General features: G+C 42.4%; 1 protein-coding gene across 1 annotated transcript in view; it reads left to right on the top strand.

Annotated features, from left to right (window-relative positions):
• Window positions 1-17141, top strand: part of LOC124721440 (complex I assembly factor ACAD9, mitochondrial-like) — a 103809-nt gene that overhangs the window by 32009 nt on the left and 54659 nt on the right. The window contains exon 2 of the mRNA XM_047246418.1: window positions 5347-5555. Within this exon, the coding sequence (XP_047102374.1) occupies window positions 5347-5555 (209 nt within the window). The remainder of the gene's footprint in view (window positions 1-5346; window positions 5556-17141) is intronic.

Raw genomic sequence — 17141 nt, 5'->3', positions numbered from 1 at the left:
GAAGGGGCACACAATCGGAGACACTGGCAATCATGGGGGATTTTCTCACAATGAGTCAGTCATCTTCATAATCAATGAGTACAAAGCATAAACATAATGAAGTTAATGATTCAAAGACCCTTCCTGCTGCACCATGGTTCCTCGTGATCTTGTGGGTCTGGGGGTCAGAATAGGCCCGAGGTATTCATGCCTGCATAAGAGGTGACTAAAAGTAGTCTTACACCTTTCGGCCTTTATGTGATGGTCCGCTGTAGGGTTTGACCTCCATTTTTTCAAAATTTTCCCGTAGAGCGAGCCAATTGGGGAAGGCCACCTTAAATGGTGCATTGTCCATTGTGTACCGAGACCTTCTGCATCCTGTGTTGACATGGATCTGCACTTCCGCTCATTTTCCAGCTGTTGGGCAAGGTCATCCTACTGGGTGCATATTTTTCTGTCAACTGTGCAGTATCGTTTTCTATGTTTACAATGATAATAGACTTGGATGCTTGGTTGCACCTGATATCCAGCACGGTAGCCATGTACCGTGGTGGTTGTAGCCCCCTGACCACACAGGGATTGCTCTGCTGATGCCTGCACCATTAACTCCCCACGTATGCTGAGAAGTAGATGCCTGTCACCCTGGGGAATCAGGACTCCCGGCAATGGCCATCCTACCAGGTGGCCTTTACTGTGGCTGGGTGGTGCCTGTGGGGAGGGCTCGTGGTCGGAGTGGGTAGTTTCAGAGTGGATGACACGCGATGAAGCATAGTAAATCATCCCTTGCTGGTGGTCAAACACCAGCAGTCTCTAAGCTTTCATGGGCTCTATTCAACGCACAGAAGTACAGCCCCAAATCGTTCCCCTCCATCGCCACACTATGGGAGGAACGTCAGGCTAAGGATGGCAGCGGCTCTTATTCGCCCCAGTACCTTGTATGTTCGAGAGCTGATGGGGAATCTTTCATGACGATAAAGCCTCAGTTTTTTGTTGAGCATTTAGAGGACAAGTTTGGGGAGGTGGAGGGTTTGTCCAAAATGTGATCTGGGTCAATCCTGATAAAAACAGCATCCACTGCCCAGTCATGGACTTTACATGCTTGTAAGAAGTTGGGGGATGTTTCTGTTGTCATCACACCACATAAGAGCTTAAATATGGTCAAAGCTATTAGCTTCCACAGGGACCTTCTTTTGCAATCTGATGACGAGCTGTGCGTCAATTTAGAGCGGTGAGGTGCTCATTTCATCCGGCGCGCCCATCAGGGTCCGAGGGATAATCAGGTTGCCACCAGTGCTTTCATCTTGGCCTTCAAGGGTGACACTGTACCCGAGAAGGTCAAGGTGATGGTCTACCACTGTGATGTAAAGCCCTACATGCTCTCCCAATGCAGTACTTTAAATGCTGGAAGTTCAGCCATATGTCTTCCTGCTATACTTCCAGCATCACATGTCAAGATTGTGGACGTCCATCACATCCCAATAATCCATGTGCCCTGCCTCCCATCTGTGTCAACTGCGGAGAGCACCATTCACCTTGCTTGCCTGACTGGAGGAATCTCCAGAAAGAAAGGAAAATTATAGAGTACGAGACCCTGGGCCAACTGACCTACACTGAGGCTAAGTGGAAATTAGAACGCCTACATCCTGTACGTATGACATCGTCTTTTGCTGCCACTACAACAGTTCTAGCCCCATCAGCTCTGCCAAACTCAGTCACCTCTCAGAGCCAGAAGACTACACCTGCCCCCTTGATGGTGGGGGGCACTCCCCTCTCTGTTGCTCCTGCATCACCTACTTCAGGAGCAACATCCCCCCAACCATCTGGGATATCAGTCCCCACTTCTGCTCCGGAGAATCTTAAGTCTTCTTTGGCTCCTCTCACTAGGAAAGGGGTACCTTGGATCCCTCCCTTCCGAGGTTTCTGCTAGTGGGAAAGATGACACCCACCAGTGGCTGAAGAGCCCAAAAGCAGATGGTCGTAGGGCTTCATGGTCATCCTCAGTCCCGGAGACTGAATCAGTGAAGTCCTCCCAGCCAGGGAAACCCAAAGAGCAGCAAGAGAAATCCAAAAAGATGATCCCCAAGACCAGGGAGTTGCGGTGGCACCCACACCACCGCTACCTACAAGCTCATCATCTGGGGATAAGGTGGAGATTCTGGCGTCCGCTGAGGACCTGTATCTCGCCAGATCCTCAGACACAATGGATATAGACTGCTCAGGCAATAAGCAGGTGACATCATTCTCCAGTTTAATTGTGGCGGTTTTTTCCATCGCCTGGCTGAGCTACGGCAACTGTTAAGCTTTACATCTGCTTTCTGCATTGCCCTCCAGAAACATGGTTCCCAGCGGTGCGGACCCCTGCCCCCCACGGCTATAAGGGATATTACAGGAACCATAGCGACTATAATCAAGCGTCAGGTGGAGTTTGTGTCTGTACTGAACTCAATATGTAGTGAACCTGTGCCTCTTCAAACTCCTCTTGAAGCTGTGGCTTTCAGAATGACGACACAGGAAATAACTGTCTGCAGTGTATATCTGCCTCCAGATGGTGCAGTACCCCTGAACATATTGACTGCACTGATTGATCAACTCCCTAAACCTTTCCTACTTTTGGGAGACTTCAACACCAATAACCCCATGTGGGGTGACACCATACTTACTGGCCGAGGCAGAGATGTCGAAAATTTACTGTCTCATTTCAACCTCTGCCTCTTAAATACTGGGGCCGCCACACATTTCAGTGTGGATCGTGGTAGTCACCCAGCCATTGATTTATCAATTTTCAGCCCAGGACTTCTCCCATCTATCCACTGGAGAGCACATGACGACCTGTGTGGTAGTGACCACTTCCCCATTTTCCTGCCACTGCCCCAGCATCAGGTCCACGGACACCTGTCCAGATGCCCTTGCATCTCTTCGCCATGATTTTCAGCTTCCTTCTTTGTCCTGTCTCCCACATTCCCTCCCAACACCCCCCTTGGTTAGTTCCTTGGCACCAGATTCGGATGGATCTCCGCCAAGGTCCGAAAGATTATGTTCCCCCATTGGTGTTCCGTTGTGTTTTCCGCTGAATGTTATGGGAGTTTGGGGATGCTGTTGTTTTTTACACCGATGGCTCTAAATCTGCTGATCATGTGGGGATATGCCTTCACATCCTCTGTTGGCATGGAAAATCATCTCGTGCCAACTGCATGTGGGGTGTTTACTACAGAATTGATGGCAGTTTCTCAGGACCTTACCTTTATTATACAGTCCCAACACAACAATGTTTTGTTATGTATGGACTCAATGAGTGGCCTTCAGGCTATTGACCGGTGTTTTTCCCGCCATCCCTTGGTCTCGGCCATCCATGACCGTCTCACTGATCTTCACCATGCTGCTTGTTCCGTTGACTTCCTTTGGGTCCCTGGCCATGTGGGTATCCCAGGTAATGAGCTTGCTGATCGTTTGGCTGGGGGAGCAATCACTTACCCCCCTTCCCTGTAACCTCTCCTGCGGCGCATTTGCGGCTTCATTTCAAATCCCACTGCGCACAGTCATGTGCCAACTCTTGAGAGGCTACCTCCCTGTTTAATAACTTCGTGCACTTAAGGTGACACCTGTCCCGTGGCGTTCTTCCTTCTGCCTCTCCCGAAAGGACTCGACTACCCTGTGTCGTCTCTGCTTCGGCCATACCAGGCTGACCCATAGTTTTCTTTTGCGTAATGAGCCACCCCCACTTTGTGGTTGTGGAGCCTTCCAGTCAGTTGCCCACATTTTGGTGGAATTCCCCCTTCTTTTGGCCCTGCATACTAAGTACAGACTTCCCTGTACTGTACCTTTAATATTGGCAGATGATTCCCGGATGGTTGAACTGGTTCTCAGTTTCCTCTGTGAAAGTGGTTTCTATTTCCAGTTCTAAGGTTTTTAATCTCCCTCTGGAGTAGGGGCAGGGCGGTGATGGTTGGGGTGTTTCCCCCTGTAAGCTGTGTTTGGGGATTCCTGACTCCCCTCCCTGGCCAAGATCCTCTTTTCTCTCCCTTTTACTCTGTTTTAATCACTTTTTAGATTTGGTTAGTCTCCTTTTACAATACGCAGTTTTACATTCTAGCGGTTGAACGCTTTTGAATAGCAGGTGGTCTTGCCTGTACTGCATCAGAGGTGGGATATTTCCTGCCTCTAGCATAGCCTTGGGGTTGCCCACTTGCTGACTTCCCTCCTTTTGTTTTCACCATTGACAACACAACTGCACTTTTACATGGTCCCCCCTCCCCGTTATGACTCTTCTGAGACGTAAATCCGTCCAAATGGACCACCTTTGAAACGAAAGACTGATGACCTTGCTGTTTGGTCCCTTCAACCCCAATCAACCAACCTGCACCATGATGACCTACCTATGCCGGAGCTGTGCCCGGCTGACAGTGGCCCATATCTTGGTGAGCTGTCCTTCTTTGGCTGCCCTGCGATTGATTCTTCAGTTACCGGACTCATTGCCATTAATTTTAGCTGACAATGCTTCATCGGCTAATTTAGTTTTACATTTTATACGTGACGATGGGTTTTATCATTCTATATAAGTTTTTGCATATGTCCTTTGTCCCTTTGTGTTCTCCACTCTAATGCTTTTAAGCTGGATGTTTTAATGTGTCACAGAGTGACTGGCTTTTTCTTTTTATTCTCGTGGTTGGCCAGCCACAGTCATCTGCTCTCATGTTTTGTTTTTATCTGTCCTACCTGTTTCCTGCTTCTCTCTGTAGTTTTCTTTTCCTGTTTTGTCCATAGTAGTGTTGGTTGTCCTTCTGTCGTTCTTCTGGTTCTTCCAGTCTCCTGTTATTGCGCTGTTTGTCTCCTTTCTTTTCTTCTTTCCCTTGTGTAATTATTTTAGTGGGAACAAGGGATGATGATCTCACAATTTGGTCCCTTCCCCCCCCCCCCCCTCCTTTGAACCAACCAATCTGCGTACCATTATAGATTTTCTTGTATGGAATTTTGTGGAAAAACAGCCAGTCTCGAACAGTGTCATATGGGGATGGACATATGATAATATAGTGTGGACATGAAATGAATTAAGACAAGCTAGAATCAAGTATTTGATATCTTACTTGGTAAAGTGTTGGCTTATAATGTTAGATCAGCTACATTTTATAGCATTGATTTCCATTCTGTTGATTTCATAATACTTTTGTTTTGTCAGGTTTCCAACAATGGATTAAACACACACCACAATAAAATGTAGAACTACATTGTTGGTGTTGCTGTTATATTATATCTTCAATTACAGAGGTTTAAGTAATTTTAAGGAAATTGTTTTCAAGTACGTTTGTACCAAGTATGTCATGCATGCAGTATACTAATTAATGTGATACTTTTTTTCTAATTATTTTTCAGTTGACTCAAAAGCAATAGACCAATCAGGAGCAATTCCAGATAAAATTTTAGAGAGTCTGAAGTCATTAGGTCTATTTGGACAACAAATTCCTGTTGAATTTGGTGGCCTTGGTCTGAATGCAACTGAGTACGCTCGGCTCGGAGAAGTCATAGCTCTTGATGGCTCCATAGCTGTCACACTTGCAGCACATCAAGCAATTGGCTTGAAGGTAACATACTTCACTGACATTTATAAATATTTTCATGCTATCCTATGCCAATTTCCTAAATGATATAAGATACAAAACTGCACAATTCCACAGTGAGGCATAGCTACCCACCTTACATGTAAATTATAAGCAGTGAACCTGCAGAGGGAACTGCAATGAAGTTTAAAGTTTTGAATTTACATTTTTGTCAAAATGCTACTACAAGAGACATAAATGCAAACTGTTACATGTATTTGCTGTATGGATTAAGAAGGTATGAGTGAAGCTGTGATCCTTGGTAATGGTAGGAGAGCTCAGAACATAGTAGAGAGAATATGACACAGGACAGAGAAGATAGAGTTGGAAAAGTATAAAATGATAATTCAGAGTTGATTTTAAATAAAGTAAAAAGAGAAATCATCTTTCAGCACAGTGGAGACAGAATAGATGGTGAAATATCTTAGTTAGAGGGAAGAGCATGGTGAGAAGAAATTAACAATATGGTGAGTAGGGATGTGAATTATAACTTAGAAAACAGGTAATAAAAACAGATAGGCTAAGAAATAGTTACTAGACATAGGTGCAAGTTAAAATATAAATAATTAATGAAAGAAGAAAAGTGAAATGTGAGTACATAAGTGAGGCAAAAAATACTACATAAAATGTAAGACATGCTGAGCAGTGGGCAGACATGCATGGTCTGAAACTGGATGGTCGTCATGGCATTTGGCCGCTGTCTGACACTAACCATTCATATGGCGTGGCAGCATATTTGTGGTCATACTCACATAGAAAACAAGGCAGAGGTTATGATGATGATAGTGTAAGATGTGGCTGCTTTCACAGGTCATCCTGCATCTCACTGCATAGGTATTATCGGAGATGGGGTTAAATAAGGGTCTGATGGACATATGTATAGCACATGTCTTGCATCTGGGTATTCCACAGGGATGTGACCCATACATAGTTCAGGAGGTGGGAATGGTTGGGACATAGCGACTGACGAGAATTCTGCATTGAGCGGTTGCTGAATACCAATTTCTGGGAGGAGTGAAAGGATGTTCAGTATAATGTTTCTCATTTCATGTCATGACAAGAGTTAGTCAAAGCTGATGGAAAACATGATTCAGTTGTTCTTTTCCCATGTGGTATTGAGCTGTGTGGCTGATTGTCAACATGTGCAATCATCTGATTGAAACCAGATGGGGTGGTTAGTTTCTGTCTGCAAAAGCATTGGCTAAAATTTTAGCATATAGGGAGAAGGTGATCTGCTTGCCAGGACACACAGGATCCATCAGTGGCTGCAGTGTATGGAAGGGTTTGTTTGATGTTGAATTGGTGGCAGTGGTTGAAGTGGAAGTGTTGTTGGCTTTTGATAGGTTTAAAGTGAAAAAGGGATCCCTGTGGAGTCATCAGGAAGGTGGCAGTCAACAACTAGGAATGTAGGGAGTAAGCTACACTTACTACCTGGGTTGTGCCAAATGGCAAACACCTCATGGAATTCTACCAGTTCAGCATCATATGGTTTCCCAAGCTGGAAGCAGGTGAGTACTGTTAGTTCTCTGTAACCATAAGCTCTATGCATACTTCAGAAAAACCATGTGTCATGCTGTTGAAACATGACTTTCATCCATTCACTCATTGACCAGTGTGGTGGGGCAGTTGACAGCAGCAAAACAAAAGCCAAAGTTTCAAAATAATGATTTAAGAAATCATTCGTGCAGGAGAATCATATGAACATACTGTCATTTGACCATCAAACGGATTCCTGTATGGACGACATAGTAATAAATGTCCCTGTTATAGAAAGAAAGAAAGAAATATATATATATATATATATGTCGCCAGGTCTGGATGAAATCCCGGATCAGTTTTACAAAGAGCACGCTATACCAATGGCGCTATACTTAGGTTGCATTTATCATGAATCTCTCACCCAGCACAAAGTTCCAAGTGACTGGAAAAAAAACCCACAGATGACTCTTGTACATTAGAAGCGAAAAAGAATGGACCAGCAAAATTATAGTCAAATATCCCTAATGTAGGTTTGCTGCAGAATCCTTGAACATATTCTCAGTTTTAATATAACAGATTTTCCTGAGACCGAGAAGCTTTTGTCCACGAAGCAGCATGGTTTTAGAAAGTATTGCCCATGCAAAACTCTGCTTGCCCTTTTCTCACGTGATATACTGCAAACTATAGATAGAGGGCAACAAACAGATTCCATATTTGAGATTTCCAGAAAGCATTTTACACGGTACCCCACTGCAAACTGTTAACAAAGGTATGAACATAGGGAGTAGGCTCCCAGATATGTGAGGCATCCAAAGACTTAATAGAACCCAGTATGTTGGCCTCAACAGTGAGTTTTCATCACAGACAATGGAATTGTCATGAGTGCCCCAGGGAAATGTGATAGGACTTCTATTATTTTCTGTGTACATAAACGATCCGGCGGACATGGTGGGCAGCAGTTTATGGTTGTTTGCTAATGATGCTGTGGTGTACAGGAAGATGTCTAAGGTGAGTGACTGTAGGAGGATACAAAATTATTTATACAAAAATTCCTAGCCAAAGTGATGAATGACAGCTACCTCTAAATGTAGAAAAATGTAAGTTAATGCAGATGAGTAGGAAAAGCAACCTCGTAATGTTTGAATATGGTATTAGTAGTGTCCTGCTTGACACTGTTCAATTGTTTAAATTTCTGGGCATAACGTTGCCGAGAAATATGAAATGGAATGAGCATGTGAGGATTGTGGTAGGAAAAGCGAATGGTCGACTTTATTTTATCGGGAGAGTCCTGGGGTGGTTCACCTTTAAAGGAGACTGCATATAGGACACTATTGTGACCTATTCTTGAGTACTGCTCGAGTGTTTGGATCAGATTAAAGGAACGCTTCAAAGCCATTCAGAGGCCAGCTGCTAGATTTGTTACTGGTAGTTTCTAACAACAAGCGTTACAGGGATGCTTCGAGAACTCAAATGGGAATCCCTGGAGGGGAGGTGATGTTCTTTTAAAGGGAAACTATTGAGAAAATTTAGAGAACCATCATATGAAGTTGACTGCAGATGATTCTACTGCTGCCAACATGCATTTTGCATAAGAATCATGAAGATAAGGTACAAGAAATTAGAGCTCATTTCGAGACATTAGAAAGTCATTTTTCCCTCTCTCCATTTGTGAATGGAACAAGAAAGGAAATGACTAGTAATGGTATGGGGTACCTTCTGCCAAGCACTTAGGTGGAATTCAGAGTATGTATGTAGATGTAGATGTTATAGAGAGTGGGGATATTTTCTTGGTTGCAACAATACTAAAAACCTGTGGAGGGGGAAAATTTTTAACTTGAAAGTGTGCTAAATACTGCTCATATTAAACTGATGATCTGTAAGAAAGTGTATACAAAAGTCTCATTATGCTGGAAGGTGACATTGGGTCTTTTGAAAAAGTATCTTTTGTATTCAAAAGCACTGTCAGATCAGAAAACCAGTGTAGGAATAGAACATTTATCATAGGAACATCTCTCAACGAGTTACAAAAGGTGAAACAGTTTGGTGAATATTCAGGATCTGTGAAACTTCACAACTCTCTGAACTCAGCAGGGGGCTGTACTACATAGAAGTCTCATGAGGATTGTTATCCAAAAAAGTTGAAAGTGAATGGAAAGGAAGCGGTGTTGATATGAGTAACTTAATGAAGCAGGTGAATGGTGAGGTAGAGAAAGCCGCTGTATTTCTACTTACTGTCGGTATATCAGTGGTACCAAAATACATCAGAACTGGTTTTTTGTGTGTTAAGGTGCAATCATATGCCAGACTGAAGGTGTATTGAGTGCCAACACTGTAACATGTGGTGGGTGTGACAAAGTGGCACACCAACCTGAAACACCATGGTCAGTGAAACTACTACTCCTTCTTCTTCTTCTTCTTCTTCTTCTTCTTCTTCTTCTTCGTGAAATGTATCTGCTTATGCAGGTCATTCACAAAGACTCTTCCAAGTTTCTTTTCTCCCACAGTCTATAAGTTAGAATCTCCATCCATTGCAGTCCTTTTTTCTCTCCATCTTGTTTGTGGTCATTCAGATTGTGTCCATTCTAGGGCTCTTCTCAGAAGTCTTTCTGATCCCACTCTTTTAATGTGGCCAAACCTTTTAAGCCTATTACTCTCTGTAGTTTCTTTTAGGTGCTTGATCTGCAGGGTTTGTAATATTGTTTCATTTCTTATCCTGTACCTTCTTGTTTTGTCCACAATCCTTCGTAGAAAGTGCACCTCTGTTGCTTGTATTCTGCTCAGATCTTTTTGTCAAAGTCCAACATTCTGATCTATAGATCAAAATTGGCGGATAATGCCTCATAAATCATGATCTTTGCTTTGGCAGGTATTTTCAAATTTCTAATTATATTCGATACACAATTATTCAGCATAAAATGTGCTGTGAATCAAGCAGTTTGCATTCATGAGTGTTTGGCATTCGTTGAAGAAAATAAAATTCAGGAAATCAAGCTCACACAATGAATCATTTATATTGAATTGAAAAATATCAATCAGGTGATAAAACCACCAGTATGTCAACTGAAATTTGCTGCTGTTGCTTAAAAAAATATATAAATGAATAATATCCCTTCAAAAACATCTGTGTAAGCTAGATCAAGTGACGGTGTTTGCAAATGCCCTTTCCAACACACACTTGCTTTTAAGCCAGTCTTACCTACAAGATCATTCACAAACACAGAAGATATGAGTGAGCGAAAGACTGTTATATCTTCCATACCGACTGAAACAGAAAAATCAGAAAATGTGTCTGTCAGGCTGCCTGTTTCAAAACTGAAATATTAAACTGGAAAAGGGCACAGAACCAGAAATCCTGGACTAAAACCTTTAGCCCACATTGACTTAATTTCAACTACTATGTCATGCTAGTCTATCAGCAGAGTCTATAGGTCTTCAAAGTATCTATAATGAAAGTAGCTTTAGAAGCCAAAAGACAGAGAAAAACTTCATATGCTAAAATGGCTCCCATACTGCAATGGATCATTAATGAGATTAGGGACCTTGTGGAGGAGTTAAGATATTTAGCACAAGGAAGATCCCTGTGCCTTTGCTTCCAAGAGACACATTTTAAAGAAACTGGCACCACTGTTGTGATGGGTGATAACCTGTACAAAAAGTGCAACCCTAGTAAAGAGTGGGTTGCAGGTGGTATTTGTGGTGTCACTGCCAGACACCACACTTGCTAGGTGGTAGCCTTTAAATCAGCCGCAGTCCGCTAGTATACGATGCACCCACGTGTCGCCACTGTCAGTGATTGCAGACCGAGCGCCGCCACACGGCAGGTCTAGAGACACTTCCTAGCGCTCGCCCCAGTTGTACAGCCGACTTTGCTAGCGATGGTTCACTGACAAATTACGCTCTCATTTGCCGAGACAATAGTTAGCATAGCCTTCAGCTACGTCATTTGCTACGACCTAGCAAGGCGCCATTATCATTTGCTGTTTATCTTGTGATGCATGTACCGTCAGACCGATGTTCACCAATTATGGATTAAAGTTAAGTATTCCATCAGCTATGTATTATTTTTACTGGACTCAACTCCTTTAACTGTTCCAGACCTCACGCCAGCCTGCGTGAGCTTAAACGCGTGCCTTTTGGCTACCGATCATAGTGGCTTGGCTGTCTTGCCAAGTCACAACAGTATTGCCATCTTTATAAATGACAAATGCCACAAATCATCTCTCTTCCCAAACATCATAATATTCGTTTACATCTAAAATCTTTATTTTCTAACATTCTAACTGTGGAGATGATATGGGATAAAATTGCTCAAGATGTGTGTGAACTGATGCAATACTGTCTACAATCAAGTCATTTTAAATATAAAGGAGAATTTTATGAATAATCTCATTGTGTTGCTATGGATTCACCGTTGTAGCCAGTAGCAACTGACGTTTTTATGGAGCACTTCAAGCAACAGTCAGTGAACAATGTGCCACTAAGGCCTTCTTTTGAGTCCGCTATGTGGATTTGTTATAAGTGACACAGTAAAGAAAAATAAAAAAAATTCAACAATTTCTTAAATGACATTCTACTCAAAATTCAACTTCACATTGTAATACGTTTGTTCCAGTCTCTTTAGTTTGTTAATGCATTTTTTGCATCTATTGGGTTTGCTGGCTTTACTGAGAGAACATGCTTCATTACGAAATACACCTGACCATGTATCTAATAGGAACAAGTGTCTCTTACATTTCTTAAGTACTAAAGTTATACAGTTGAAAATGGAAAATGTCACCTTCAAATAACAATAGCAAAAGTCAAGTTACTTCGTTTTACTGTCCCTGCAGCATCTACCGGTAACACCCTTCCCTTACAGTGCCTAAACTCATTCAGTCTTCTGTGAACCGTTTAGCTTGTTTTACATTCATACTGAAGTAACTATTGCTACCTTGCGTATACACCTTAAGCAGTTAATTACTGATCACAGAAGCCCTTTTCATTTACATTCTACTATCAATATTTTTCTCCATTAATATTACTGATTCACAAACATGATAGTGGTTCAATCTTAATCTCATAACTTATAACTGAATTACTCGCTTTTCTACTGTGAACTGACATAACACTTTTAACTCCTAAGTACACCTTCGTGCTCCATGATGCAGCCCAATAACCATTCTACTGCACACACCAATACAGTGAATGACTACTATCACTGGGATATTGTTACCATTACACTGCCAGGCAATGCTCTCTCCATGGAAAACTTTTGATCAGTTTCAAAATTTCCAGACACCAGTGATAAGTAAGGAGTAAAAGATCAGTATGTTATGACATCAAAGATAGCACTATTTCTTACAGCCTTGGAGATAGTATGAGAAGCTAGTCTTCTGTTCTTAGATGTGTTGGTCTATCGAAGATCTGACAGTTTTCTAGGAAATAGTGTATAGAAAGCCTACAAACAGAAATAGGTATTTAGGTACATACAATACACATTACCACCCAACCCAGAAGTAAGCAATGGTCAATACTCTGTGCGCCTGCCATATCAGTAACAATAACAGCTTCAAATCAAAACTGTATTTCTTAAAGGAGACACTGAAGGGTAATGGCTGTGATAAGTTTTCCATAGATAGGGTGTTCAAACGAAGTAATATTAATTATGCTGATAATAAGAATGAGGAACCACTATCGCACTCTGTAAGGTTACCATTTGTTTCTGGAGTACGATTCACTATGTCACTGTAGCATCTATACCAGTCTTCTGGACAGCTGTAATGACTGCCTGTATGTGGGTTGAATGACTGGTGCTTTTCTGCAACTGGGAACAGGCAAATATGCATGAGGAGGTCGAAGTGCAGGCCTTCTGTTCAGAATCTGTCTTTTTGCCTGATAAGGGCAAAGTGCCATTATATAACTAAGAAGAGCAAGAAGAGATTATTGCAACACTTCCTGAGGTACTTTCTTTGGAAAAATGTTATGAAGGCAACATTTTCAGTCAGTACAAAATAAGACTTTTTCCAACACAAAATGTACACACGTGATCACCTGCACACTGCAGAAGTCTGTGAAGCAGTGTGCAGCATACAGCAAAATGTATGCACGGTATTCAGAAATTCCTTTAACAAACTTCTAGGACTTGGAGAGGAGAGTGAGTAGATAATATTTTGAAACCAAACCCATGTCTGGAAACATACCATTTCTGTGCTACAACTATTTGAAAACATGTTAGTAATGCTACCGAGGTGGAAAGGGTATGCAATGGATTGGATGTTGTGGCGAATGATCTTGATAAAGATGACGAGCAGCTCTTTCATTACTGTGAACTTCGCCATTCAGAAGGATCATATTGGTGCATTCTGCAAATCTGTGCTTGCTCAAACATTCACAGACATGTGAATGAGGCTCAAACCAGGTCAGAGAGGTAGGATACATGTTAAATGAAATCCGATCTGACATAATCACTCCCCATCGTGACAACCCTGTTGCATACCTACCTAGCAAACATGTATTCTAATGGCTGTAGCATGGAAACAGTAAATTTCCGGACATGGTCTCCTATTCAGAATATTACTAAAAGTCCTAGAAGTTTCTAACATGAGATTCTGAACACCCTGTGTAGTGGAAACTGAGAAAACAATTAAAAATATAGTAAAGAGCACAAACACCATGCATATTTAAAACAAAATGTGAAGTGTGTGGTGGCGGAACGTCAGGACAACCACTGCCAGGATGTAGATTTTAGTAATGTACGAATGCTAGCCGAAGAATGTAACATCTATAAAAGGAAAGTCCAAGACATGGTTGAGATCTCTAAGAACAAAAGTAATTTCAATAAATAGGACAGCTACAGGATTCTGACTTCGTGTCGTCTTGCCATCAAGTATGTAAATACCCAGCCTAACAAATACCAAGATGCCACCTCTGCAGCACAACGGTAATATTTTGATAAACATTCCTCCTCTCTTTCTCAGTTGGTTGCTATGGAATACCTATGGAACAGCAATGGTCCATCAACAGCAGTTGAAAAAAAATTATCCAGTTACTTCACTTCTACAGAACAAATGCAGGAAAACTCCTTTTTTAAAAAAGTGAATACAACACTAGTCTTAGACAGTTAACAGCTTATCAGCAACACTGGAAGATCCTGAAGGTGGTCTCAGCAGAGGAGTCATAACTTCACACTATGAAGAAAAAATTTGAAGAGAAATATGACACACCTGTTAACCTAGAAGATTTTACCATCAGTGACAATAGCCACAAAAGCATGTAGACTTACAAAGTTGCTATTTTAATTCATGTACCAAATAAAGTGACAGTGTAGGTGATCTGTGCCCTCTGAAAATTGGGCAGAACACACATTTCAGTACTGCTACAGGTCCATTCTCTACCATTGGTCTAGCCTTTCTTCTCCAGTCCATGCACACACTACTGCATTATTTCCTGGTCTTTATACTCTACCAGACCCAACAGTGCTCATAAGAAAGCCACAAAGTTATGTGCTTGGCAAGACAAATTTGACACCATATAGCCAATTGGTTGTGTTAGAATGTAGAAACTGTGTCCAGAAATCTGTGAAACAAATCATTAGCTTGAGACACCAGTGTAGCATCTATACCAAAGTCTTCTGGACAACTATGATGACAGCCCGTATGTTGGTTGAATGACTGATGTTGTTCTGCAGTTGGGAGCAGGCAAGTGCACATGTGGAGGTTGAAGTGCAGGCAATCTTAGCCTTTCTGGATGATTGAGGGGGGGGGGGGGGGGGGGGATGCGAAGTGTCATTATATAATTAAGTAGAGAGAGAAGAGATTGTTGCAGCACTTCCTTAGCTCCATCAGCCATTGCACTAAACCAACAAGTATCGGAAGCTGTTGGGATGATTTCAGTGGAGAAAGGTGGTGTATCATACTAATGCTGCAATGAAGTATGAGAACATCATGACTGACAAGAGAAACAGTGACAGAGAATTTAACTCAAATCACTGCCATTGCTAGCCAGATTTCTGCATCCTGTATCCACAGAGTGATTGTTGAGAAGTACAAATGGGGCTGCACTATGCAACAAGGCTTCAGGTCATGACAAAATCCTTTGAAGCATGTTGCAATACCTCACTAAATATAATAAAGAAATCCTCCCAAAAATTTTTAATGTTACTGTCATTCTTTTAAGCTCCCTGATTGTAAAATTGGTGACACCATTTAAAATTTTTGTGTTTGCGGGCCCTTTGGGCCTCACTTTTGATGATAAACTTATGTGGTTGCCATACCTGAGGAATCTGAGGACTTATTTCCTTAAAGATTGTACATTACTGGCCATTAAAATTGCTACACCAAGAAGAAATGAAGATGATAAATGGGGTATTCATTGAACAAATATATTATACTAGAACTGACATGTGATTACATTTTCATGCAATTTGGGTGCATAGATCCTGAGAAATCAGTACCCAGAACAACCACCTCTGGCCGTAATAACGGCCTTGATACGCCTGGGCATTGAGTCAAACAGAGCTTGGATGGCGTGCACAGGTACAGCTGCCCATGCAGCTTCACCACAGTTCATCAAGAGTAGTGACTGGCGTATTGTGATGAGCCAGTTGCTAGGCCATCATTGACCAGACATTTTCAATTGGTGAGAGATCTGGAGAACGTGCTGGCCAGGGCAGCAGTCGAACATTTTCTGTATCGAGAAAGGCCCGTACAGGACCTGCAACATCAGGCGCGTGCATTATCCTGCTGAAATGTAGGGTTTCGCAGGTATCGAATGAAGGGTAGAGCCATGGGTCGTAACACATCTGAAATGTAATGTGCACTGTTCAAAGTGCCGTCAATGCGATACAAGAGGTGACCGAGATGTGTAACCAATGGCATCCCATACCATCACGCCGGGTGATACGCCAGTATGGCAATGACGAATACACACTTCCAATGTGCGTTCACCATGATGTCGCCAAACACGGATGTGGACCATCATGATGCCTGTAAACAGTACATGGATTCATCCGAAAAAAAATGACGTTTTTGCCATTCTTGCTCCCGGGTTCGTCGTTGAGTACACCATCGCAGGCGCTCCTGTCTGTGATGCAAGCGTCAAGGGTAACCGCAGCCATGGTCTCCGAGCTGATAGTCCATGCTGCTGCAAACGTCGTCGAACTGTTCGTGCAGATGGTTGTTGTCTTGCAAATGTCCCCACCTGTTGACTCAGGGATCGAGACGTGGCTGCACGATCCGTTACAGTCATGCGGATAAGATGCCTGTCATCTCGACTGATAGTGATACGAGGCTGTTGGGATCCAGCACGGCGTTCCGTATTACACTCCTGAACCCACCGATTCCATATTCTGCTAACAGTCATTGGATCTCAACCAACACGAGCAGCAGTGTCCGCGATACGATAAACCCCAATTGCTGTAGGCTACAATTCCGACCTATATCAAAGTCGAAACGTGATGGTACGCATTTCTCAACCTTACACGAGACATCACAACAACGTTTCACCAGGCAACACCGATCAACTGCTGTTTGTGTATGAGAAATCGGTTGGAAAACTTTCCTCATGTCAGCACATTGTAGGTGTCGCCACCAGCGCCCAAACCTTGTGGTGTATGCTCTGAAAAGCTAATCATTTGCATATCACAGCATCTTCTTCCTGTCGGTTAATTTCGCGTCTATAGCACGTCATCTCATGGTTTAGCAATTTTAATGGCCATTAGTTGCGATATCTGAACATGTATTGCACATAGAACTTAGAAATCATACCCCACACATACATGTCTGCATCCTTGCATCATTAACTTATTCTGGCTGCCTAATGGTTTAGACAGGTTTACTAATCAGAGATTTCATGTAATAATTATTTTGTCACCCCCCGTCTACTTGGCACCATTAGTGTCCAGCTGAATACACAAAATGAAATTTGCAAAGACTTTATGCCCTGGTATCTACATGTCCCCTTTTTTACCTATCCTCGCCAAGCTGCGCAGTGAAATTTCACTGCAGCACTACACATTCATTGCCCGCTGCAAAGTTTACAATTTTGCATTTTCCGTCAATACCTGTGTGAATATAAAGTTTGTGACAATTCCTTATTGTGCATCACTTTCTAAGT

This window comes from Schistocerca piceifrons, chromosome X, assembly GCF_021461385.2.
Source record: "Schistocerca piceifrons isolate TAMUIC-IGC-003096 chromosome X, iqSchPice1.1, whole genome shotgun sequence".
Lineage (NCBI taxonomy): Eukaryota > Metazoa > Arthropoda > Insecta > Orthoptera > Acrididae > Schistocerca > Schistocerca piceifrons.
Note: the sequence above shows the minus strand (reverse complement) of the source record. Positions and strands in the feature narration are given on the sequence as shown.